We start from the raw sequence: 27,711 nt of genomic DNA, 5'->3' as shown, positions 1-27,711 counted from the left end.
GTGGCAAGGTGGAACATCTTAGTAGGTATGTGAGGTAGAAAAAAGCTACCCACCTTATGGTAACCAGGAAGCAGACAAAGGGAGGAAGATGGGGTTAGAGTCACCATATTCCTTTAAGGGCTTACCTTCAGTGACATAACTTTTTCCAGTAGACTTCACTTCCTAGAACTTTACTATCTCCCATTATACCACAGGCTGGTGACAAAGTCTTTAGCATAAGAACCTTTAAAACGCATTTAGGATCCAAACCATGTCGGAACCTCTATATTAAAACCAGAGACAAAGACAAAATATATATTTCTACATAGTGTGCAACTACCCTCAGTCAATCAGTAGTTTTGAAGGGCTGCAGAGATAGCTCAGTGATTAAGAGAATATGTACTACTCTTCCAGAAGATCTGAGTTGGTCTCCCAGCACCCATGTTGGGAGGCCCATAACCACCTGTAACTCTAGAGCATCTTCTGACCTCCATTGGGCATCCCCACCCACCCACCCACACACACATAAATAGAAATGATATTTTAAGTTTTGAAACTATTTTTCATCCCACTGAGAACTGGATTGAGGGCTTCACAGGAGATAGATAGTCTCTACCTTCAGCTACATCCAAGCCTACTAAATGTTATTTGATGCAAAGTCTCATTAAGTTACCTAGAAAGTATTCAAACTTGTGATTCCTTTGCTTCATCCTCCTAAATATCTCAGATTATGAGTGTGTGTGAACATACCTAGATCTAAAACTTTGTCATAGATAACTTCAAATATATTAAACCAGAGAAAATGAATATGTATAATGTAATGAATTTCTATGTATTAATCATCATATTTTAATAAATGTAAGATGATGGCCAAATTTTTCCCTTATCTTCCTTCTATCTCAACCAGATTATCCAAAATCAAGCATTTTTATCATGTTAGATGTAAATATCTTCATGTGTATCACTTAAGGTAAGGGTTCTTAAACATTTTCTAATATTGCCAGATAATTACTCTGTATTCACATTTCCTTAGTCGTGGTTATTTTTAGATTGTTTGAATTAGGTTTCAATAGTCTGTATATTTTAGTTAGCTATTATTTCTCAAGTTTCTTTTTGTTGTTATTGTTTGTTTGATTTTGTTTTCTTCTTTGTTTTAGTTATTGTTTTGGTTTTTTGAGTAACAGTCATGCTGTCCTGGAACTCTCTTTGTAGACCAGGCTGACCTTGAACTCACTGATATCTACCTGCCTCTGCCTTTCAAGTGTTGGGATTAAAAGTGTATGTGCTACCACCATCCAGTTTGTTTTTTTGTTTTTTCGAGACAAGGTTTCTTTGCATAGTCTTGGCTGTCCTGGAACTTGCTCTATAGAACATGCTGTCCTCAAGATCATAGAGATCTGCCTGGCTCTGCCTCCTGAGTGCTGGGATTAAAAGCATGTGCCACCACTACCTAACTTCAAGTTTTCTCCTTCTTTTCCTTCCTTCCTTCCTTCTTTCCTTCCTTCCTTCCTTCCTTCCTCCTTTCCTTCCTTCTTTCCTTCCTTTCTCGTTCTTTCTCGCATTTCACAACACTTTATTAAGAAGGAATCTATGTCAGTACTTCTATGTAAACAGTGATGATAAAGAATCAAGAAAAGCACATCAAGGATCCTATGTAGACAGTAACTTACATTATCCTTTATATAATCAATGTGTAATATTTAAGCAAAGTTTTGTTCTTATTAAGCAAACATTTTTGCACACACTGCCTTCTGTTTCTGTGCCTTTATCATTTGTTTAACTTTAAGCAATTCTCCCTGGATAGCTTTATCTCCTGGGCCATTTCCTGTGCCTTCTTAAAATCAGTCAATGTTTGATCATATTCTTTTAATCCCTGTCATCCTTGCACTTTTTAGTGTAGTGCTTTGGAATTGATGGGTCCATTTCAAGAGCCTCCAGACAACTGTCAGTTGTTCCTGACAATTTGAAATCTCCAGTTTACATGAAACTATTCAGTACACAGCTTAAGGCTACAGGCTGCAGTCTGGATGCACCTGCCTTCTCAGTAATAGCCTTTGAACTATCCACATACCTTAAAACCTTTGCATATTTTTAATAGCCAACTCCCAGTTCAGAGATTTGAAGAAAGTATCTCCAGTGTTTTTAAGTCTTCAATTATTAATACAATTTTACTTGCATCATTTATATCTACATCCTTGGGGAAGTCTGGATGCCTCTCATCAGAGCCATTTTTGGGGAATATTCTTAACTCATCTCTTTCTTTCAATTCTCCATTTTCTGCAATAATACACCCTTTGGCAGGTTTTTCGCCATTCACTTCTAAATTTTCAAGCACCCTTGCCATGCCTAGTCCTTAATTACTTGACTGAATATCATGTTTCCCATCCAAATAAAGAGTTAGAGCTGTTGTGATTTAAAAAAAAAAAAGAAAGAAAGAAAAAAACCAACAAAAAAACTGAGAAGCAGCCAGGTGGTGGTGGCACACACCTTTCATCCCAGTACTCAGCAGGCAGAGGCAGGTGGATCTCTGTGAGTTTGAGGCCAGCCTGGTCTACAAAGTGAGTTCCAGGACAGCCTCCAAAACCACAGAGAAATGCTGTCTCAAAAAAAAAGGAAAAAAGAAAACAAACAAAAACAAACCAACAACAACAGAAGAAAAGGTATTGAGAACCTTTGTATTAGGGCCTGCATTTGCCATGCTCAGCAAACTGTTCTGATCATGCTTCAAAGTTTTCATCTTCAAATTTTTCACCATAAATACTTTCTCAACCTGTCCCATTATGATTGGAGAAGTCTCCACTCTGAATCATAAATTTCTTAAGTTGGTGAAAATGATATCCTTTAAAAATGGAGAGGTTCAATATAAATCCATCCACACTGAACCTCATAAAAGAGAAAGTAGGAAATACACTGAATGCATAGGCACAGGAGACCACGTCCTAAATAGAACACCACTAGCACAGACGCTAAGAGCAATAATTAATAAATGGGACCTCCTGAACCTGAGAAGCTTCTGTAAAGCAAAGAACATGGCCAACAAGACACAATGACTCCCTACACAATAGGAAAATATCTTCACCAACCCCACATCTGAAGCAGGGTTGATCTCCAAAATACATAAAGAACCCAAGAAACTAGACATCAAACTACCAAATAATACAATTAAAAAATGGGGTACAGATCTACACAAAGAATTCTCAACAGAACAATCTCAAATGGTGGAAAGACACATAAGGAAATGCTCAACATCCTTAGTCATCAGGGGAATACAAATCAAAACAACTGTGAGATGCCATCTTACACTGATCAGAATAGCTAAGATCAAAAACACTGATGACAGCTTATGCTGGAGAAGATGTGGAGAAAGTGGAACACTCCTCCATTGCTGGTGGGAGTGCAAACTTTTACATCTGCTATGAAAATCATTGTGGCAATTTCTCAGAAATTTAGGAATCATCCTGCCTCAAGACCCTGCAATACCACTGTTGGGCATATACCCAAAGGAGGCACATTCACACTACAAGGACATTTGCTCAACTATGTTCATAACATTATTCATAATCACCAGAACTTGGAAACAACCTAGATGCCCCTCAACTGAAGAATGGATAAAGTAAATGTGGTACATTTATACAGTGGAGTACTACTCAATAGTAAGAAACAATGACATCCTAAAATTTGCAGGGAAATCCTTAGTGAGGTAACCCAGACCCAGGAAAACAAATATAGTATATAATCACCCATAAGTAGATACCAGACATAAAGCAAAAGATACACAGCCTACAATCCACAACCTCAGAGAAGCAAGAACCCTCTTCTACAAACAGATGGAAGCAGATTCAGAAATCCAATGGCTATTGGACTGAGCCCCTGGAGTATAATTGAAGTGAAGGAGGAGTGATAATATGAACAATGGAGTCAAAACCATGATGGGGAAACCCACAGAATCAGCTGACCTGAGCTAGTGAGAGATCACTGACTCAGGTCTGACAAATGGGGAACCTGCATAAGACTGAACTAGACTCCCTGAATATAGGTGAAAATGGTGCTGCTGGAGCAATATATGAGGACACTGGCAGTGAGTCCAAGATCTAACACTATGCACAAACTGACTTAGTGGAGTCCATTCTATATGGAGATACCTTGCTTAGCCTAGACACGTGTGTGGTGGGTTAGGGGGCACCTTTGTCTTGCCTCAATGAGATGATGGGGACAGACTTAAATAGACTTCCTAGGGGAGGCCTTACCCTCCGAGGAGCAGATGGGAGGTGGGGGGAAGTAAGGGGAGCTGGGATTGGAATGTTAAAAAGTAAATAAAATTTTAAAAACAAAAAAAAAAAAAAATGGAGAGGTTTTCCAGTTGTGGATCTAGTGCCTTTTTCTCCTATATCCAGTATATGAAAATTTTATGCAGTTTTGGGAACAATATCTGTAAATAATTTGGCTAACACTTTCCCTGCCAACATTGTCCATGTCAAAGATGACCCAAGGGTTCTTGGGATTGGAGGGCTTGGCTGGCAGGGACAGGTGCAGTATCTTCACTGCAGAAGCTGGGAAGCAGGATGCCCACCTCATGTACACAGGATTTCCAGCTCTAAATCATCTCTTCAAGCTATATAAAGTTGGATACCCTGGTTTTTCATTGTTTTGTTTTACGTAGGGCCTAATAGAAGTAAGTTAGATAATTGGGGACATACCCTTGAAGGAGATATGGAGACCCTGACACTTTCCTATCTCTTTATTTGCTTCCCAGTCATTAAAGGTTGAGAGCTTCTTTTGCTATGTGCTTCCACTGTCCCTTGCCACAGGTCCAAAATCCAGGTTATGTGGTATGGAGATTTGAATGAGAATGTCCCCCAGAGACACTTGAACACTCGGTTCCCAGCTGATGGTGATATTTGGGGAGGTCTAGGAAATAGAACCTCCTGGAGGAAGAACATCACTAGGAGTGGGCTCTAAGGATTCAAAGCCTTTTGCCATCCCCAGTTCACTCAGCTTTATGTTTTTGGTTCAGTATGTGAACCTTCAGCTTCCTGGTCCTGCTGTTACACCTTCTCTCTGCCACCATGGACTTTAACCCTCTGTAACAGTAGCCCAAATAAATGTCTTCTATATGTTGCCTTGGTCATGGTGCTAAATCACAGCAACAAAAAAGTACCTAATATGCTTGGTAACCATAAGCCCAAACAAATCTTTCCTTCTTGTAAGTTATTTCAGATATTTTGTCACTAAAGATACTTTTCAGGTGTCTTCCTTTTACTCTCTCCAGCCTTTTGATAGACCTAACTCAGAACTGAAATTTTACAATTTTCTGAAGTAACAATTATGTTCTAGCTGAGTGCAGTGGTGACACCTTTAATATCAGCACTGGGGAGGCAAAGATGGGTAGATTTCTGTGGGATAAAGGCCAGCCTAATCTATAGCAAGTTCCAGGATAGTCAGGGATATGTAATAAGACCTAGTCTCAAAACAAAAAGAATTACGTTTTGTGTGTTAATTAAGATTTATAGGAGACTAGGATTAGACTGAGCTGTCACAGTAGGCCCAACAGACCAAACTGCATAGACGTATTCATGCAGAATTTCTGTGCCACCAAGCCCAAACTCAGTTATCTGACTGTCTAAGAAGAAGGCTGAGGGGGGTGGGGGAACGAAAATAGCCAACTCTAAATATGCCAGTTTTATTCATCATGGTAAAGAGATCCTTTCTGCTTTTGTCTTTATAAGGAAATTTACTTTGAAGTTACTAATATGAAGATAGCATGGTAGTATATACTTATGACCCCAGGACTTGGGAGGCTGAGGCAGTAGATCATGAATTCGAGGTCAGTTGGGCTACATAGAAAAATCCTATCCTTAAAAAAAATAATCTGCTTTTTTTTTCTGTTTCTGTTTTCTTCAGTCCTTTTCTGCCTCTAATGCCAGCTGTGCTCAGTTCATCAGGATCCATCTGTTTTATAGAAAGATATTGCCTAATTTAAGAATCATAAACATCACAGTTGTCCTTTAGCCACAGGGAATACTATGATCCCCAGTGGAAACTACAGATAGTGCCAAAATTTATATGTGCTATGCTTTTCCTCTACACACATAAACCTATAGTAGAGTTTGTAAATTAGACACAATAAGATTCAGAATGCAAAAATGAAGAAAAGTATTCTTCACAATTTTATGGTGTGCTTACTTGTTTTATGTCAGCTTGACACAAGCCAGACTCATCTGGGAAAAGGGAACTTCAGTTAAGAAAGTGCCCTCACCAGATTGGCCTGTGGTGCATTTTCTTGATTTATGATGGATGTGGGAGAACACAGCTCACTATGGGTAGTGTCATCCTTGGGGTGGTGCCTTGGGTTCTATAAGAAAGCAGGCTAAGCAAGCCAGTAAACAGCACTCCTCCATGGCCTCTATATCAATTCCTGCCTCCGGGTTACTCCCCTACCTGCCTTTATGATCAACTGTGATATGGAAAGTAAGCTAAGTTCCTTACCTCCACAAGTTGCTTTTGATTGTGGTGTTTTAACACAGTAATAGAAACACTAAGACGTGGATAGATTTGTTCTTACCAAAATCTGTCTATCTATGTAGTACTTATACAGTGTTCTGCCTGCATGTGTGCCTGCACACCTGAAGAGGTCACCAGATCTCATTACAAATGGTTGTAAGCCACCATGTGGTTACTAGGAATTGAACTCAGGACCTCTGGAAGAGCAGCCAGTACTCTTAACCTCTCCAGCCCTGTTCTTAACCAAAATCTTAACAACTTTCACACATTGTTTTATTCCCTCTCCCTTAAGTTGAGAACTTGTACTTTTCACTTAAAGGAAGCACTCTGTGACTTCCTGTTGATATACCAAAATTGCCAGCATCATTTTAAGTACAGTAAGTGTTACTCAAACACAAGCACTACAAGGGTTGATTTGAAAATATTTTAAACCACATTGCACCTTGGGTAATTGAAACCCCAGAAAAGTGAAGCCTTTGGTAGATGCTGTAAAAGCCTGTTAGTGTCCTTAAACTAAATTATATATTTTTTTGTTTTTGTTTTTGTTTTTTTTTTTTTTAAACACAGGATCTCACTGTGTAATTTTGGTTGGCTTGGCACTCAACTATGTGGATCAGGTTGGCCTTGAACTCAGAGACCTACCTGCCTCTGCCCTCCAAGTGCTAAAATTAAAGGCATGCACCACCCATCACCCAGCCAAAGTTTTGTGCATTTTATTTTTTTAAATTTTGTGTGAATGCATGCTGTGGTTTGAATGAGAGTAGCCCCAATAAACTCATGCTTAGTCCGCAGTTGGTGAGCTGCTTTGAAGGATTAGGAGATGTGGCCTTGTTGAAGTGTGTACATGTATGTCCTTTTTGGAGGAGGTGTGTCACCCCACCAGGCCCAAGGCAGTCTGTGTGTGTGTGTTTCTCTCTCTGCCGGCTGCCTGTGAATCAGAATGTAAAACACTCTAATACTTTTCCAGCATTATACCTGCAGGTTTGCCACCATGCTCCTGCCATGATGATCATAGACTAACACTCTGAAACTGTAAGCAAACCCCCAATTAATGCTTTCCTTTCTAAAAGTTGCCTTGGTCATGGCCTCTTTTCACAGCAATAGAACAGTAACTAAGGTGTGTGTGTGTCCACGAATGTATGTACATGCCGTACCACATGTGTGGAGGTCAGATGACTACCTGCCAGGAGTCTGTTTTTTCCTTCTACTGTGTGGGTCCATAGGATTGAACTCAAATCATCAGGGGTTGACAGCACCCACTGATACCATCTCACTAGTCTGGCCTGCCTATCTTCTTTATCATAGGGCATTGTTTTGCAGCCTACTAATGAAGCTCAAACTTGCTTCAAACTTACAACTCCTACCTTAGCCTCACAAGGGCTAAAATTGTAGGCATGAGCTAACAAATTTTTAATGCCTTATAATAACTTATTTCACCCCATATGTTGATCCCATAACTAGAACTAGAATGTTGGGGGATTTATGTCTTATTATACCTATTTATAGTAACTATTACTTCCAAACACCTTCTCCCACCATCTCAGATAACTCCTAAAATTCTAAGTGACTCTTTTCTGCTTCTGCTCTGTTCAGTTTTTCTAAAATAGACATTTTTACTTTTATAAACAACAAATTAGATGAGGAAAAATGTTTCTGAGAAGAGTTCTAGTGCCTAGGGAAAGGCCCATGATAAAAGGTTTATAGTCTGAACAGTGGAAAGCAGATGAGCCATCAATTCTGCTGTGTATTCAAAATAGAGCCTGACACAGCTAAAATACTTTGTAAATATTAACTCTTTGCCTGATTCAACAGTCCCATGATAGGTACATTGGTGTAGCAAATCGTAAAATAACAACACAAAGATAAAGTGAGGGTCTATACGCAGACATAAACCAGAAAAAATTTAAAATTCAGAAATAAATACTCTTCTTTTATGCCCTTCCTCCTGAAACAAGATGTCACAGCCCAGGCCAGCTTCAAATTCATTATGTGGTCAGCCAAGGATGATCTCAAACTTACCATTCTCCTATCCCCACCTCACCTCCTGAGTGCTGGCTTAGATGTGTGGCATCACACCTGATCACATCTTCACCTTTACCTGAAACAGCATAAACATCCTTCAAGTAGCATAGTCCAAGTGTATTATGGAAAATACAATGTAATAGCTAACAGTGTGGAAACTAAATTAATCAAATAAGTAGGTAAGTTAGAACCAATTAGGAGTTTGAAAAGTGTTTTTATTATGTGTACCATATTTAATTATTCCCCATTTTGGAAATATTTATACTTTGCAAAATGCTTTTGCACAGTAGTATTTTGCTTGCTTTTGCTCAAGAAGAGTGAATATATATGTGTATGTATGTATGTGTGTGTATATGTGTGTGTGTGTGTATGTATATGTAGATATATGTATATATAAAATCTACAATGCTAGAATAGTCTCACTAAGATAAGAAAAAGCCAGTGTCCTAAAATGGGAAGCTTTGGCTTTCCCTAGTGTTGAACTCTAGGAGGAGTTTGAGGAGTCACAAGAAGAGCAGTTCTAAATTATGATTTAGTAGATTTCCCTTTGTTGTCAAAAGTAATGAGTTAATAAAACATATGCCAAAGACCTCTTTTTTTTTTTTTTTTTTTCCTAGTAGGTTTGGTGTTTCCAGAAGAAACAAACAGATCTTCTTATTGCCTTTTATAAGGATAGAATTACAAAATTAGAAGCAGCTGTGAAGGAGGCCCAGCAAACAGTGGTTAGCCAGAACAAGTAAGTACCAAGTCAGACTTCCAGCTAGCACCTTTTCTTTCTTTTAGTAAAGCTGTAGTCATTTCCAGATGACTGAAAATTGCCCTGTGTGCATTCATATTTGTATTAAGAAAGTCAGGTACAGCCTGGCAGTGGTGGTGCATGCCTTTAATCCCCAAACTCAAGAGGCAGAGGCTGGCAGATCTGAGTTCAAGGCCAGCCTGGTCTACAGAGTAAGTTCCAGGGCAGACAGGAGAAAGAGGAGGTGAGAAGGGGAGGTGGGAGGAGAACATAAGTGATCAGGAAGATCAAGTTGGGGGAAGAATAGAGAAGGAGAGCAAGAAAATAGATACCTCAATAGAGGGAGTCATTATAGGTGTAAAGAGAAACCTGGCAGTAGGGAAATGTCCAGGGATCCAAAGGATGACCCCCAACTAGGAATCTAAGCAATAGTGGAGAGGCTACCTTAAATTTCCTCCCTTGATAATGAGAATGATGACTACCTTATATGCCATCATAGAGCCTTCATCCAGTAGCTGATGGAAACAGAAGCAGAGATTCACAGCTAAGCACTGAGCCGAACTCCTGGAATACAGTTGTAGAGAAAGAGGAGTCATGAGCAAAGGGGTCAAGACCAGGCTGGGGAAACCCACAGAAACAGCTGACCTGAACAAGTGGGAGTTTGTGGACCCCAGACTGAGAGCTGGGGATCCAGCTTAGGACCAAACCAGGTCCCCTGAACATGAGTGTCAGTTAGAAGGCCTGGGAAGTCTATGGGGCCTCTGGCAGTGCAACCAGTATTTATCCCTAGTGCTCAAATGGACTTCGGGAGGGATACTCTCTCAGCCTAGATACACAGTGGGGGGGGGGGGGGCTGGGTCCTGCTCCAAATGAAGTGACAGACTTTGATGATCCCCTCATGGGAGGCCTCACCCTCTCTGGGGAGTGGATGGGGGGGTGGGATGAAAGATTCTGGTGTGGGGCATGGGAGGACGGGAGGGAGAGGGAACTGGTGTTGGTATGTAAAATAAGATTGTTTTTAATTTAAATAAAAATTTATTTTTAAAAAACTCAAAAAAAAAGAAACTTTTGTCTGAAAAGACAAAAAAGAAAGAGAGAGAGAGAAATAGAGGTGTGTGTGTGTGTGTGTGTGTGTGTGTGTGTGTGTGTGTGTGTATGCGCTAAGAGCCTGGCTACTCTTCCAGAGAACCTGGGTTTAATTCCCAGTACCCACATGGCAGCTCACAACAGGGGACCCAACACCAATGCACATAAAATAAAAATAATTAAAAAACAAGACAAACTCAAAAGAGTCAGGTACAAGTTTTTGGTTGTTCTCCTTGGTCTCTTAATTTTTTCTTCACTCCAAGAACCGTCTTCACCTTTTAGCTTTTCTCTTCTTATTCATTATATTAAAAATTATTTCTTCAGTGATATAGCTAACTCACACTGAAAACACTGTTTCTTTGGAGGGGGGTATTGGAGATCTAAAGCTATCTAAAGCTAAGATAGAATCCTTGTTGGAAACTTAAAATTTTTCTTTAATGCTTATTTATACATTTCTGTTGTCCTCTGACCTCTACATGTATTCCAGATCAGATGACAACTTACAAGAGTTAGTTTTCTCCTTCTGATGTGTGGGTTCAGGGAATTGAACTCAAGTCATCAGATATGATATAGCAAGGCGTCTCCCTGTAGCACAAAAATTAAAAACCCAGAGATAGATAATGGGGTTAAAGCTGAAGATCAAAAAGCAAAGCAGCCAGCCTCTAGAGTCCTCACCTCTACCAGTGCTCAGACCAAAGGGTGGAGCCCTGAACCACAGACTGTTTCCAACTGCACTGCTGCTCAGACTCACTGAGACTGTAGTGAGTTCCTGTCTTCTCCCACCTGATAGTCATCTCTCTGTCCAGCCATATCACTCCTGTCTCCACCTCCCTAGTGCTGGGATTAAAGGTGTGAGCTCTGTTCTTCTTTTCCACTGATTCACTCTCATATATGAGAGGCCCCCCGTGGCCGTTAACTCAAAGAGATCCACCTGCCCCTGTCTCCTGAGGATTTCGATTAAAGGTGTGCACCACCACCGCCCAGTTTGTATAGCTAGCTAGTGTGGCTGCTGGGATTAAAGGTGTGTGCCACTACTGCATGGCCTCTATGGCTAACTAGTGTGGCTAGCTTTGCACTATGATCTCCAGGCAAACTTTATTTGTTAGATCATAAGCAAAATATCGCCACATTTCCCCACTGAGCCATCTCAAAGGCTCAGTTGTTGGGACCTTTAGATACCAATCGTTCAAGAGTATGTATGAAGAAGAAATGGAATTCTATGTAAAAACCCTTTAAAGTCATACCAAGTGACTGCTTATTTTCACTTGTTTTCTTTTTTTTTCAAATATGACAATATGATTATTACTTTGTGTCAATTTAGGTTTTAACACTTTGAATTTTATGAAGAATGTCATTACAAATATTTGTGTACACACTTCTGTTTAAATAGCAGCTTTAAATAAATTCTTTGCATGAAGAAAATGTATATATTTATGTGTTCTCCCATCAAGTTGCTACTAAGTTGACAACCCAGCATATCACATTCATTGGTTAATTCTATAAGCTACAATTCAGAGCAGTATTAAACACTTTGTTGCTCACTTGTTTTCATCATCAAAACCTGCCACCTCCCTGAACCACCAGACCCCAGATGGAAGTTCCTTGTATGTCTGCAAACACCTCTAAGTAAACATTAACTAAGATGTTGATAATAGTAATAATTTTTATCCTAGCGATCTGGACCTGATTGTTTCCATCTTTTGCCTAGAGAGCTATCAGTCTTGAGAAAGGAGAATGGAGAACTGAAGAAATTTCTAGCCATCCTAAAGGTGAATAAAATAGATTTCATTTACTTGTTTTGGTTTGGTGTTTCTAGGCATCAGTCAAACTCAGGGCTTTCCACATGCTAAATAAATGCTTTATTGCTGAGCTTGATCCCCAGGGGTCTCACTGTGTAGTTTATGTTAGCCTTGAACTTGCCATTATAGTCCAGGCTGGCTTTGAATTTAGGACCCTTCTGCCCCAATCTCCTTGTGTGAAGACTACCACCCATGCCACTGTGCCCAGCTGAAATAGGTTCTCTTTACTACTATTTTATCTCCCACCTTGTCCATCTTTCTAGCTGGCTATATAAAACAGTGCTTCCCAGCAAGCTCACAATGTTTGTACAATAGTTACACTGTAGTAAATGAATAAGGGTACAGAAGACCTTGGAGAGTTGAGAGCATCAATATTTTTGACCCATTCTGAAATGTCAGTGAGTCTTGCTATAACTGATAAGAAGCTCTTATCAAAAAACATATTTTAACTTAATATTTCTCTTAAAGAAGGCCAAGATGCCCCAAGACCCTTTCCTTGTTTGCTTTTTCTGTTTTGTTAGAGACTGATTCTAAAATAGCCCAGGCTTTGTACTCATAAATAGAATCAAAACTTTTATTTATTATTATTGTTGTTAGTGTGTATGTACATTAATGTATGTAAGATGTATGATATGTAATGTGTGTGTGCAGGTGGCAGTCACAGGGTAACTCTAGGGAGTCAGTTCTCTCTTTCCATCATGGGAATGAGGGATCAAAAGCAGGTCAGGTTTGGACAGCAAACATTTTTACCTACTGAGCCATCTCACTGGACCTGACTTTGAACTCTTCATATACTCAAGGCTTGTCTGGAACTCCTGAGCCTCCTGCCTCCAATTCCTTAGTGCTGAGATTATAGGTATGTGCCACATAACTAGCTCTTCAGTATGCTCTTATAAAAACAAACTAAAATTTTATTCTCTCAAAGCTAGTAATTTTCTAAGGAAATACTTTTTTTGTCCTCCTGTTGGCAGCCTTAGCTTCGGAAGCTTGCAGATAAATTAATGTAAGACTGACAGCCATTTATTATAGCCTTTACCTGTAGCTTCCCTCATGTCTATGTTTTCACCTACAGGGATCTCCAAGCTGCTACTACGGAAGCAGGTCAGTTTTTACCACACTAGACCTCTACCTTGAAATTTTCTGATTTGTTCTTCAAGACATACTCAGTTGTGTGATGATGTGTGTCATACATGTGTGCAGTGTATAGTGATCAACTTAGGGTACATCTAATTTCCCTCTCTTTAATCCTTAACCATTTTCTTATGGTGGGAAGCTTTTGGCTGGTTTTTCTCAACTTCTACTTGTGTGGGCTCCAAGATGGATAAAATGGTTGATAAATTTATCTTTTCCTTTTCTGATTCTCTGACAGAAGTGAAATCTTTTTTTGATTCATTTTTGTGGTACTGGGGGCTAAGATCTTTTGAGTACTTTACTAGTACTAAGCTAGCTAGTGTGCTTAAGAGATCCCTCCTTCCCCCATCCTTTTTTTTTTTTTTTTTTTTTTTTTTTTTTAATGAAAGGAGGATCTCACTGTGTAGCTCTGACTGGCCTGGAACTCACAGAGAGCCTACTGCTTCTGCTTCCTGAGTGCTGGAATTAAAGATGTGTGACAGCATGCCCCCTCACCCAGCCCTCCTTCTGATCCCCATTTTACTAACCGTTTTGAAACAGTCTCACTGAGTTACCCAGGCTGGTTTTGAAATCTTGATTGTAATGCTCACCTTTGGCTATTGTCTTATGAATTCCTGCTAATACTTCAAAAATCTAACATGTGTCACTTCTTCTGTAATGACTGTTTCAAATGGAGTTGGTCTTTGTTCATTCAGTAACTATTCATTTATTCAGTGCCTACTGCTTATCTATTTAAGTACTGGGTGCACAACACCAAGTCTTTCTAATTAATGATGTCTGTGCTACTAAATATTTTTAATAGTGAATACATTCAAAAGACAACACTGCAGTCACAGAAGTTACTACTTAGTCTTCTTTTAAATTTCTGTATTTTATATATCCATTATAATATATAAATATTGTTGTGCTGGGTTCTTTTTCTTTGTGGTGCTGAAATATTAAATCTTCAGCCTTGGTAAGCAAGCATTCTATCCCTAGGTTTTCTCTGGTACTGATTCTTATCTTCTCTCAGCAGCCTTTCACTCTCTCATAGCTAATTGATTCAATCTCAAGGCATAGGACATGGACATATTATATAAATGTTTGTTGAATGGATGGCTAAATGGCTGGATGGCTAAAAAGATGAATGAATCAGTATATATAAGTTTGTGAGTATTTGGTAAGATGCTACAGGAGGGAAGAAAGAAAAGACTACAGAGTTACATTCTGAAGGAGAGAGAAATGAAGGAAGGTTCCCCTGGGGAATTGGAGAGTAAAGAGACCTCAGGATGGGAATGTGGATTCTTATGTTGGGATGATGCTTCTACTACCAGGGAGTAAGTATTCTGTGCTTAGAGAAGCTACTGTTTTGTTCTTTCTTTTTCCATCTTCCCATGCCTTTCAAAGGAGATTTTATTTTTAATTGTGTGTGTGTGTGTGTGTGTGTGTGTGTGTATGTGCGTGCGCGCGCATGTGCGCGCGCCCACAGAAGCCAGAAGAGAGCATTAGATCCCCTAGGGCTAGAGTAAAAGGCAGTTGTGAGCAGCCAGATATAGATGCTCAGAAATGAACTGAAATCCTCTGCAAGAGCAGTGCCTGCTCTTAACCACTGAGCCATCTCTTGAGCCTCAAAACTACTGTTGGCTATAGTCAGTGACTGACTATCTAATGTGACTTTCCTTCTGCTAAATGAGATCAGAGCAGCCCTTTCTTTTGTTTCCTTGTAGATTAACCACACCTCGACCAGTGGGCATTACTTCCCCATCACAATCAGGTGAAAAAACAATTCTTTCCAGCTACTTGTGTGAGACAAATAAATATCTTTTCCTCATATGGAAGTTGTTGTTTCTTTCCCAGAGACTATAATATGATTTTGCTAATCTTACAGATAGTGTGAAAAACATGATATAACCAGATAACTACCCAAAACAAATTAGCCAGACAAGGCTAATGGCAATTTTTTTCTACACTATGCTTTTGCAGTTGCTCCACGCCCAAGTTCCCAGCATAGCAGCCAAGTGGTCAGGTGAGTAGAAAAGTCTATAGTCTATTATTAACATTAAAACTGTTGACAAAGTTGGAAGATGAATGAGGTAGCTTAAGTGGTACTGAAGAGAATTACTGCCATGTCAAATTTGACACCAGTTTTTTTGTATTTGTTTTTGTTTTGTTTGTTTTTGTTTTGTTTGCATTCTTGTTTTGTCTCATTTTATATAGTCGTTCTTCTTCTATGGAGTCTATCCCTTATACAATGCCTGGCTTTGGTAATGTGGAACAGGTAAGTAATAGTCAAATTATTTTTCTATATTGAGGTTTCTAGTGATTAATGAAAGCAAGGCTGTAAATCAAACATCTTAAATTTTAACTAGGATTGGAATGTAAAATCTAAATTAATAAAAACTGTTTAAAAATCTTTTTATGTCATGCGGAAATATTTCTAAACACTAAAAAATGACACGGAGTCAAGAGGAGTGACTATAATGTAAGCTTTCAAAAATTTAATGCACAGTATTTGTCATGTTCAGTTGGGAAGTAATAAAGCACAGATCTTAAGAGCAGTATGCACGACCTGGGAGAACAATATATGTGTGATGAGTGGTTATAGGGAAACAGTTGGGAATTGGGAATGTAGAGAACCAGGGCATAGTAATTCATGGTCATTATTTTTCTGTCAGGGGAACAGAGGCCTGCAAGAAAGGAGCACTCCCAGAGACTCTTACACTGGTGAGAGAGGGTAGGGGAAGGTATCTGAAGCTGGCATATTCTGGCCAGATACTAGAAATTTCTATGCACAATATGTGTTCTATGAACAATAATATAATGCCGTTTTACTTTTCTCTGAAAAACTATTCTAGGTACACAAACATGTATTACAGATTTCAAGTAATGGTATTTCTGTTCTGAAACAGATAGTGAGAAAATGGAGGGATAGTCATTGGAAACCTTAACGAGTAAAAGCCTGTTAACCCGAGTTTGATCCCCAAACACATATAAAGGTAGAAGGAGAGAACCAACTAAAAACTTGTCTTCTGGCCTTCACTTGTGTACCTACCATGGCATGTACACACACACACACACACACACACATCTTCAAAAAGAAAAGAAAACCTCTGATCAGAAAAATTTAACCGAGTTGTGTTTTCAAAACTGCCACAAGATGGCAGTAGATATTAAGTCTAAAAGAAAAGTTAACCAAATGTCAGTTTCTTTTGTAATGATGGCAACTTATTTCTACATTTGCTGTCATGGCACTCATATGGAGGTCAATGGGAAAGTTGCATGGAGCCAGTTCTCTTCTTCCACCTCTATGTGGGTTCCAGAGCTTAAACTCAGGTCATGAAGCTTGAGCAGCCCACTCTTTATCTGTTCAGCCATCTCACCATCCCAGAACATATCCATTGCAAACCTGAAAGGTGTTTGGCTTTTCACTGTGTGTTTAAGGTAAAAATATGGGCTTTGTTCTAGTAACAATTTTTCTTAAATTCTGTTTTGTCTGTTACTAGTACAGCCACCTCGCTTTTCTTGTTTGCTTTCTGCATGGACTATGTTGTGTGTATGTGGGTTTGGGATTGAGTCAGGGGCCTCAAGCATACTCCCACTGAGACACAGACACATTCTTTTCCTTCTTTCCTTCCTTCTTTCCCCCCCTTTTTTTCAGTCAGTGCTGGAGATCAGATATACACTAGGCAAACATACTACTACTGAGTTATAACCCCAGCCTGTTTAGATTTTCTGTGAATTTTTTCTTTTAACTTAGAATGTGTACATATGCATGCATACCAAACCATGACACACATGTGGATATCAGAAAAAAGCGTTGTGGAGTTGGTTCTCTCCTTCCACTTTAGGTGGGTTCTGATGATTGAATCTGAGTTACCAGACTTGAGCAGCATTGGCCCTGATTTTTCTGCCTTTTAATTGGAAACTTTAATACATTTATAGTCAGTGTAACTGCTGATATGAAAGAACTGCCATTTTGCTATTTCTTTTATATATGTCAGATCCTTTTTCTTCATTAATTCCTTTGTTACTCCTTCCTTTGGGTTAAATTTATTCTAATATAGCATTGATAAATTCTAGTGTAGCACTTTAACTCCTTTGTTATTTCTTTTAGTATATTCAAAACTGTTTGAGATTACAACAAACAAATTTTTTAAAACCTGGTTTAAATTTATACCACATTTAACATCAATACTATACTAAATGTCATACTTTTGTTGAATTAATATACTCAGCAACACAAATTTTAAATTATTGTCTTAATTTAAGTTGTATTTTAAATCTTATGGAGGTGTTACCAAGAAAATTGCACTTAAACTGTCTTTTGTTGTATTTGCCTATATAATTATCTTTCTGTATTTGAATTACTAATTAGTATCCTTTCATTTCAGCCTGAAAGACTGAAATTTAGTATTTCTTATAAGGCAAGTTTGAGAGTGATAAGAACAGTGTCTAAATTTTTGTTTGTGTAGGAATATCTTAATTTCTCTTTCAGTTTTGAAAGATAGTAGTATTGCATATAAATTTCTGGTTGATAATCTTTGGGAACTTTTTTAGTGCACTCTGGTAGCTGGTATGCCAATCTTGCTGAGTGTTATTTGTGAGGAGTGGCTTCTTCTTGGTGTTTTTAAGATCTCTTGCCAGGGAGAGGGCATGTAGCTCAGTTGGTAGAGTGCTCGCACAGGGTTCGTGAAGCCCTGACTTGATCTCCAGCATGTGATAGACATGGTGGCACATACCTATAATTACAGCACTGGAAACTGAGACTGAGGGATCAGTACAAGTTCAATCAATCATTGGCTGTTATGATAACAAGCAAAATATAGGGAACTCTCAAAGAGTTTTTGTATAGTTTTTGTTTTTAAGTTAAATGGTATTGAACACTCTGCCAGCTTTGCTTTTTGTTTGTTTTGTCTTTGGTTTTGGGTTTTTTGTTTGTTTGTTTGTTTGTTTTGAGGCATGATTTCTCTGCATAGCTCTGGCTGTCCTGGAATGTACTCATCCAGTGCTGGGGTTTCAGGCTCACACTGCAATGCCATGCTCAGGTTTACTTTACCAACTGAGCCATTTACCACCACCCCCAGCTCCTGCTGGTTCTTTTTTATACAGTTTTCTTTCTTGATTTCATGAAACACCATTTCTTTTAGCATGTTAATATTATTATTGTATGAGGAAGGGTGTGGGAAGCAAGAGCTCCAGTGCTTAAGCACACATGTGGCAGCCAGAGGACAACTTTGGGAGTCAGTTCTCTCCTCTCCCAAGAGTTCTCTGGATTAAACCCAGTCATTCAGACCCTTGGGTTTGTATAGCAAAGCAAATATTATAATTTCTTTTTGGTTTTGGTTTTTTTTTTTTTTTTTTTTTTTTTTTTTTGAGACAGGGTTTCTCTTGTAGCCCTTGCTGTTCTGGAACTTGCTTTGTAGACCAGACTGGCCTGGAACTCACAGAGATTCACCTGCCTCCTAAGTGCTAGGATTAAAGGTGTGCATCACCACTGCCCAGCCATTTACTTTTTTTTTTTTTTAATATGGGCCATAATCTTTTCTTTGTATGCCACATAATTTGCACACTTTCAGCATTCAGTCATCTAACTGTTAACTGTTCCTGGAGACCTCCCTATTGTATACCCTTGAAGTTGTTTCAAGGTAAGAGCTTAGGCCTTTCCAGCTGCTTCCTGCACTTGTGCACAGTCCTGGGCCTAGATGCTGGGCATGTGTTGGAATATCTAAGAGTCCCAACAGACATCTCATTCCTCCATTTCCTTTATGTCTTTAAGTCTGTCTTCTCAAGCAGCCAAAGCAAGTATCCCATTGTTTTCAGCAAACACTCCTGGGGAAGAGGCTGATATGTGGTGAGCTCTGAGCTCCAACACCTGATGACCTTTAGTTCTAACTCCCAGAAAACCAAAGACCTGTGGCATGTGAGGTCTTCCAGTAAACCAAAGTTACAATAATGACAGTTGTCTAAAATTGCAGCTTTAAGGGTCTGAGGATTTATGGCTTAGTTGGTCAGGTGCCTGCTGGGCAAAGCATGAGTACTTGACTTTGAATTTCCAGCACCCAAGTAAAATCCAGATACAGTGGCATGTGTCTGTAATCTCAGCACTGGGAAGTAGAGACAGATTTCCTGGAGTGCTGGTTGGCTATCCAGACAAACAAAACTAATGAGCTCAGATTCCGTAGAAGAGACTGTCTCAAAAATATAAGGTACTAGGGCTGGAAAGGTGGTGCAGTGGTTAAAAGCTCATATTGCTCTTGCAGAGGACCTGAGTTCTATTCCCAGCACCCACATCAGGCCTGCAGCTTACAACTACGTATAACTCCAACTCTGGGGGATCCCATGCCTTGGGCACCTGTATTCACATGCACATAGATACGTAATTGAAAATAGGCCTTTAAAAAAAATTAGGTACTGGCTAGGTGTGGTGGCACACACCTTTAATTGTAGCACACAGCAGGCAGGAGAGGTGGAACCCTTGAGCTCTAGATCAGCCAGGGCTATATAGTGAGACCTTGTTTTAAAAAGTGTGCAGAACAATGGGGCAGTGGTGTTGCTAAGGCTATATAAAAAATCTTGTCTTGAAAAACATTTAAAAAAAATTGTCAGGAGGCAGAGGCAGGCAGATCTCTGTGAGTTTGAGGCAGGCCTGGTCTACAGAGTGAGTTCCAGGATAGGACTGCACAGAGAAACTCTGTCTTAAAAAGCAAAAACTAAATTAATAAATAGGAAGTGTATAGAGCAATAGAAAACATATGACATTAATTTCTGACCTCCACATACATGTGCATACATATGCACAACTATGCTGTGCAACACATAAACAGAGATGGCAGCTTTGAAGAACTCTAACTCCATCCTCCCCTCTAGTGACTATCAAACCTGTTTTTCATCATGATTATGGCCTGTTGGTTTTCAAAGCTACCATGAAGCTGGAAGAGATATGAGTATGGTTGAAAGGTTATGATGTTAACTGCTTCTACTCACATTCACAGTTTCTTGTTTTTATTAATGTACATTTTCCAGATTACCTCCAGATCTTTATAATTTTAGGAGCTCTGCATTGATATTCTGATTTTGCAAACTTTCTTCTTGCCTTGGATGCTGGGGATCATTTTTAGAGCACTGTATCACTTTCTTTTCACTGATGCTCCCCCTAGACAATTTCATAACTCTTGTCTTTAGCTATACTTTTCATTACCATCTTAAAGGGAAAGTCAAAGAAAGCACAGACATATTAAAGCACTTCAAGGGAGTGTTGGGCCCTGTCCTCCACACTCAAAAGAGTACCTTTGTGAGGTACTAAGTGACTTATGAGCCTTTTCATTTACCATTTGCCCTAACCCTAAAATGTATACAAAAAAAAAAAAAAAACAAAAAAAAAACTTTGACCCCATTTCTTTTACACTAACCTCTGAATCCATTCTAAATTTTCTCACTGGCTCATATTTATGCTTTCTAGAAACCCCTTCACCAGCTTCAACTCATAGCCTCTCTTACAGGTAAGTAACATTGCACTTCTCTCTGTCTCTGTCTCTCTCTCTCTCTCTCTCTCTCTCTCTCTCTCACTCTCTCTCTGTGTGTGTGTGTGTGTGTGTGTGTGTGTGTGTGTGTGTGTGTGTGTGTGTTTGAGGCAGGGTCTCATGTAGCTCAGGTTGGCCTCAAACTCACTATGTAGCTGAGGCTACCCTTGAACTCCTGATCCTCCCTTCCTCTGCCTTCTAAGTTCTGGGGTCATAGGCGAGCACAACTATGCCTAGTGCCTTTTTTCCTTTTTCTAGGCCAACATTCCGAGGGTTCCTTGTCTGATGGCCTATACTACTGTCATTCACAGTCCACAATATATGAGAAGATAGAGTACTGTGTATAAGAGGCAGTCAAGTTATTGTCTTCTCAGTTGTAGACAGGGTTTTCTCTCTTCTCTGACTGAAAGGCTTACTCTTTATATATTCTTCTACTTTCATCTTTCCTCTGTTGTGTTTACCTTTGTTATGTTGGTTGATTAGTTTTTGCCATAGTGTCTTGGTCTATAACCCTGGCTGTCCTGGAACTCGCTATATAGACCAGCCTGGTCTTGAACTTGCTTCAATCCTCCTGCCTCTGTGGATCTCCACCTCTGGGATTACAATTGGGATGGTGTAATTCTAGCTTTATTGATGCTTTTATTTCCATTCCTTAGACCTTCATCTGCTTCCTCTGGACAGGGGATCTCTTTTAGAACATTCCTCAGTGGGGACTCAGGCCACACAGGAATCCTCACTCCCAACAATTCTGGTAAGTTAATGTTCTCAAGTTTCCTTTTCAATGAGAGAAAGGTCTGAATTCTGCCTGATGAGTATATGCCTGTCATCAGTCGAATCCTGATATATACAAGTTGGCCTACTGTGTGATTAAGCTGGCTCCTTCCTCCATGTTCCTCTGAAACTAGGGATGAAACCCAGGACCAGGACGGACCTTACTATGTATCCTAACCACAAATTATGTTTCCTGAGACAGGGTCTTGTGCAGGTCAGGTAGCTTTCAACCATCAGTGAGATCCAGGTTTACCAAAAACTTTTTTTTTTTTTTGGACATCCCATGTTGAGATTTACTAAGAGGGCTCTTTAGGTAAAGGCTTATGCCAAGTCTGGTGACATGCGTTTGATCCCTAGACCTCACAGGTGTGGGAATTGTATGGTGGAAGGCAAAATAACAAACTCCTCAAAGTTGTCCTCTGACATTTACATGTGCACCATGGCTCCCATGTATGTGTGTGCTGATTTGTGTGCATGTGTGAGCACATACACAAATATGAAATGTAAAACATTAAACTGTGGATTTTTAGATCCCACAGTGAACATGCTGGGAGTTCAGTTCCAAAGGTTGCAAAAGCCAGTGTTTTTAAATTGCTGCTGTTAGCAGCCCTGCTGTCCTCTTCAGTAGCTCACTCACATTTTTATACTGCCTCTTTCCACTTCCTGTTCAACTCCAGCCTCAAACTGTTTTGCCCTCATGCTACCGTATATAACTGTGTTGGAATGGGAAAGAAAATTGAGGTGATTGTCCATTCTCAAAGTGCTTAGCTAATTGATTTCAGACAAGATTTCTTTCATTAGCCCAGGCTGGCCTGGGTTCCCTTTGTAACTGAAGCTACTCTCTCAAGGCTGGGATTATAGGATTATAAGTATGTACTTTAAACACACATGCACACGCGCGCGCGAACACACACACACACACACACACACACACACACACACACACGTCTTCCAATGTAGTCCAGGCTGGCTTTGAACTGTCTATGGCCAGGTTGTTCTCAAACTCATGATTCTTCTGCCTTGATATTATAGATATTAGATTTACAAGCATACACCACTGTGCCAAGCTACTTAATAGTTTTTCCCTTCCCAAGTAGCAGTCTTTAAGTACTCACTAGATATTGTGGTCCACAAGTAACATGACTGAGAAATTTCCCAAGTAAGTTATCTGTCATAATTCTGTCCTGTCCTTTAGGTCAGAGGGAGAGCAGAGCCACACCAGAGAATCTTCCTGGTTTCCAACTTCCAGTCCTACAGGTGATGTCTAGCTAGCCAAACTTGTATATGCGTAGAACTCTTCAAGTTAGGCCTTCACACTAAAGGCTGAGGCTTAGGTTGGTAGAAGGTAACCAATGGTGAGTGACACAGGTGTCACTGTGATAAATGGGTGTTTTCAGGATGGTCTCAGTTTCCACGATGCTATCTTACTGACAGATTTTTACAAACCAGTTTGCTGATTTGGTGTTTTCTAAAATTAAGTCACAAGACAGTGGTCTTGGCCAAAAGCATACTGACATTTCCAGTAGTTGCACAACAAAGTTTTTGATTTGCCTTGAGTACTGGGTACCTTTTGCATTGTAGGCAGGTACTTTCCTAGTCATCTGTATCCCCAGACCTTTTTCATTTTAAGTCAGATCATAGTGAGTTACCCAGGCTAGCTGTGCATTTACAATATTCCTGCATTGACATTGAGTGATTCCAAACAGTTGTGATTACAGACCTGCACCATCAGCCCTGACAGTGAAAATACCTTTTCAATGGAATGTATCTTTGGGGTGAACAAGGAAGAGTGTTATGGAACTAATCCTAATTCAAACAACAAAAGGAAAAAGGTGTGGTAGAAGTTTGTAAAGAGATCCATTAAGTAGTAATTTCAGTTTTGCCTTTTAATTCCACTTTTGGGTCTTGGGTTTTGACTTTTTTTTTTGAGGCTATTTTCTCTGAAAGTTTCTCATGAACCAAGGAATAATCCATCCCTGCCTAGTAAGATTTATTTCTATAATCCAAGATACCTTTTTTAAACTTTTTTAAAGATTTATTTATTTTATGTATAGGAGTACTCTATCTGCATGTATACCTTTATGCCAGAAAAGGACATCAGATTCCACTATAGATGGTTATGAGCCACCATGTGGTTGCTGGGAACTGAACTCAGGACTTCTGGAAGAGCAACCAGTACTCTTAATCACTAAGCCATCTTTCCACCCCACCCCCAGATGCCCTTTATTTTATCTGTAAGAAATCAAAATTTAAGTAGGGCCTAGTGGCAAAAGTCTGCTATCTCAGCTACTCAGAAATTGGGGCAAGGAGAATCACAAGTTCAAAGACAGCCTGTGCCATAGCATGAGTTTCAGGCCTTAGTAAAAACCCTGTCTGAAAAATGAAACTTAGCTGGGTACTTACATCCTAGGATTTCAGATGAAATGGGAGGATCACAACTTTGAGGCCATCTTGAATTACACAGTAAGTTCCAGGCCAAGTTGGCTAGAGAGACCCTGTCTTATATAAAAGAATAGATAGGCCAATGATAAGTGTGCTTCCCTGGCATATACAAGTCCTTAGGTGCTATCCATAAAACGAGAATAAAAAGAAATTGAAGTCTAACAGTGAAACCAATTTCTTCGTGTGTAAATTTTTTTTAAGATTATTTATTTTGAATATAGTATTTTTCCTACATGTGTCTGCATGCCAGAAGAGGCCATCAAATCTCGTTATAGATGGTTGTGAGCCACCATGTGGTTGCTGGGAATTGAACTCAAGACCTCTGGTAGAGCAGCCAGTGCTCTTAACCTCTGAGCCATCTCTCCAGCTCCCATAAATTGTTTTTTAAGTCAAGGGGAAAAAAAGGTCTGTGGTTGTAGCTCAGTTGGGTTGGTAGAGTACATACCCAGCATACACAAAGCCCTGGGTTTAGTCCACTGTACTTCATAAAACTAGGTATATACACTCAGGAATGGACCAGAAGTTCAAAGGCATCCTTGCCCACATGTCAAGCTCAAGGCCCATGTTTCAATGGAGAGAAAGGGGACAGGAAGAAAGGGTTTTGTTGTTGTTGTTGCTGCTGCTGTTTTTCTTTTCTTTTTTAGATATTACCTGTGATCCCAGCATTTGGGATATAGAAGTAGGAAAATTAGGAGCTAAAGGCCAGACTGAAATACCTAAAACTGTCTCAAAACAACAAGAAACAAAAAAACAAAAGCCTGGGGTTTGACCTGTAAGAAGCAACACAGAAGAAACAGCATCCCTCTCATAGAACCTTACAAATAGAGATTAACCTATAAGGAAATACAAGAGACCTTTAAATATGTAGCCCCAAGTTGAATCCTGTTAGAAATACATTTATAATTGGATGTAGTGGTACACGCCTGTTATCCCAGCACTTGAGAAGTCAAGGCAGGAGGATCAGGAGTTCAAGATCATACTAAGCTACATAATAAGTTTGGAGGCTAGCCTGAGCCTGTCTCAAAAACAAAAACAAAAAACTTGCCTCTGTGAGATACTTGAGGAATCTGACTCTGGTGGGCACTATTAAAGAATTTCTTTTTCTGGAACTGGGTCTTATTTATAGCCCTGGCTGGTCTAGAACTCACTATGTAGATCAGGCTGGCCTCAAACTCAAAGAAATATGCCTGCTTCTGCTTCCTGAGTGCTGAAATTAAAGGTGTCCAACACTATGCCCCAAACTATTAAAAAACTTTAAATACCAAGGAGTATTTTAGGTCTGATGACTCTGTATTTACACATACATACAAGTAAATATGTATACATACACATGTAAATGTAAAAAAAAATTATGAATAGGAAGTGTGGTGCTCTGAAAGGAAATGACCCCCAAAGCAAGTGGCACTATTAGGAAGTGTGTCACTGTGTCAGTGGGTTTTGAGGTTTCTTTTGCTCAAGCTTCCCTCAGAGTGACAGTTGACTTCCTATTCCCTGCAAGCCTAAATAGTAGGCAGCACAACATTTTCATGCATCCCACCTTGTTCCCAGCCATGATGATAATGGACTGAACCTCTGAAACTATAAGCAAGCCACTCCAATTAAATGTTTTCCTTATAATAGAGTTGCAGTGGTCATGGTGTCTTGTCATAGCAATAGGAACCCTAAGACAGGACATTAAATCGTTTCTAGATTTTGCTTTAGTATAATTTAGTAGAAAGAGGCAATAGAATGTATGAATAAAATATTGGCCATGAGTTGTTTTTTTTTTTTTTTATTGCTTTTTGTTTTTTATGTTGGATGATGGGTTTATTATTCTAATATGCCCTTTAAAACAAAACCTATTAGGACTAGAGAGATGATTCAACATTTAAAAGTACTGGCTGCTTGTTCAGAAGACCCTGGTTTGGATTCCTAGCACCCACATGGTAGATCACACACACATGTTGGATCAGAACCCTTTAATTCCAGTCTCCGGGGATCTCTGATGCCCTCTTCTTTGTGCACAGGTGCACAGACATGCATGCAGCAAAACACCCACAAACATAAAATTTAAAAAATAAAATAAGAAGAAGTTAAAAATAATTACTGAAAAAGTACCACATCCCTAGAGGTGTAAGCTCTCTGCCTCCCTGGTAATATCATAGTTAAATGTTCCTATCTTCCTAAAGTTTCTCATATATTTGACATTATAATCACAAAACACTGAAATACTCTAGTTTCTTAAGTAGCAACAAAGCCTTCATCACACAGGATGTATCAGATCATAGTTTGGACTGGGCATACTGGCACACACTTTTAATATCTGCACTTGGGAAACCAGCAGGCAGATCTCTGAGTTCAAGGCTAGCCTGATCTACATAGACAAGCTGTAGGCAAATAGGGATAGTGAGACCCTGTCTCAAAAACAAAATTTTGGAAGTTAGTCATTATACAGTGAGACACTATGGGGAAGCCATTACAGTTGGTTTTGTTCCACTAACTTTGATGGTTGGAAACACCCCTAATTGTCTGTTTTATTGTCTGTTTTGTCATAACATGCAAATATGTTCTCTACTGCAGACGTTCTACCAACAGAGGCAGATGGGATTAGCCAGGAGAGAAGGATGGAGCATTTCCAGATAGACATCTCTTTTGCAGGTTTGATCTATGCATAATGCTCAAGGAAGGACTTCAATGTCCAAGTACCCACTAAGGGATATAGGCTTGGAAAATGTATACCTGTTGTTTCTTGGTGTCATTCTGCAGCTTGTTCTCTTGAATTTTATATTTTTCTCTCCATAACATTTAAAACGTTTTTAAAAGTGTGTGTGTGTATATACCACTTGCATATGAATGCCTGTGATACACAAGCTTTTGGAAGCCCTAGAACTAGAGTTACATATAGGCAGTTTGTGAGCTGACTAAAATGGCTGCTGGGAAACCCAGCTCGGGCCTTCTTGACAAGCACAAAGCATGCTTATTAACTACTTAGCCATCTCTCCAGGCCCTTGAAATTTTTTATTAAATTTATTTTGTGTTTGTACCTGTTGGGAGTCAGAGGACAACTTGTGGTAGTCAGTTCTTTCCACCAGGTCTTTCCTGGGCTTGGTGGCCATCTAAACCATCTCATTGGCTCAGTCTTTTATCAAAGCACAAGAAAGCTTTTACACTGGGCTTCAGGAAAATAATTATCTCTGCCTCATAAGTACCACCTTTCATTCCCCCAGTTTAAAGTTTCAGAAATCTTTGACCTCATGCTTTGGGGTAGAGAGACTGGATAATATACTTATCCTGGTTCATTTCTGAACTTCACTTTTTAGTGTTGGACTTTGCTTTCCTTTTACCAGTGTTAATAAGCAACAACTGTTCCTCACCCTAATTCATTATACTTCTTACCCGTTGTTCTACATTCAGTTGTTAGGAAATGTTTTGATTTTCTTTTGTCAGAACAATAGGTAGAATAGATTTCCAGCTTACTAAAGTATGTAGATAATGAAGAGGAAAAAATATCATAAAAGAGGATACTCTTATGGCTACTGCAACTCTTGCAGGTTCTAGAACCATGGAATGAGCAAGTGGAGTTAACAGCCTGCTATCACTACTGAAGCATCAATAAATCTTATCATCTGACTGCTGTGAACCATGCATATGCTGACAGATGCTGACTTACTGTCCTCTAGTTTTCTATTTTTATTTATATAATAAAATGTGTCCTGAATCATTCAATAATAAAAATAGACTAAATCAAAAATAATTTTAAAGTGTG

At 39.4% G+C, this 27,711-nt stretch overlaps 1 protein-coding gene across 2 annotated transcripts in view; it reads left to right on the top strand.

The window, feature by feature from the left end:
- Positions 1-27,577, top strand: part of Rnf212b (ring finger protein 212B) — a 44,088-nt gene extending 16,511 nt beyond the window's left edge. Inside the window, exons 5-15 of one of the 2 annotated variants that reach the window (XM_051195712.1) lie at positions 9,123-9,238; positions 12,033-12,093; positions 13,196-13,224; positions 14,961-15,007; positions 15,217-15,259; positions 15,451-15,511; positions 20,693-20,732; positions 21,410-21,504; positions 22,720-22,781; positions 26,526-26,603; positions 27,497-27,577. In XM_051195712.1, the coding sequence (XP_051051669.1) occupies positions 9,123-9,238; positions 12,033-12,093; positions 13,196-13,224; positions 14,961-15,007; positions 15,217-15,259; positions 15,451-15,511; positions 20,693-20,732; positions 21,410-21,504; positions 22,720-22,781; positions 26,526-26,556 (585 nt within the window). In that variant the 3' untranslated portion in view covers positions 26,557-26,603; positions 27,497-27,577. Of the gene's footprint in view, positions 1-9,122; positions 9,239-11,997; positions 12,094-13,195; positions 13,225-14,960; positions 15,008-15,216; positions 15,260-15,450; positions 15,512-20,692; positions 20,733-21,409; positions 21,505-22,719; positions 22,782-26,525; positions 26,604-27,496 lie in introns of both variants that reach the window. The other variant, XM_051195713.1, reaches the window with a different exon arrangement.
- The last annotated feature ends 134 nt before the right edge of the window (positions 27,578-27,711 follow it).

This window comes from Phodopus roborovskii, unplaced genomic scaffold (genome assembly GCF_943737965.1).
Source record: "Phodopus roborovskii unplaced genomic scaffold, PHOROB, whole genome shotgun sequence".
NCBI lineage: Eukaryota > Metazoa > Chordata > Mammalia > Rodentia > Cricetidae > Phodopus > Phodopus roborovskii.
The sequence above is the reverse complement of the archived record's forward strand: the minus strand, read 5'-3'. Positions and strand labels throughout refer to the sequence as shown.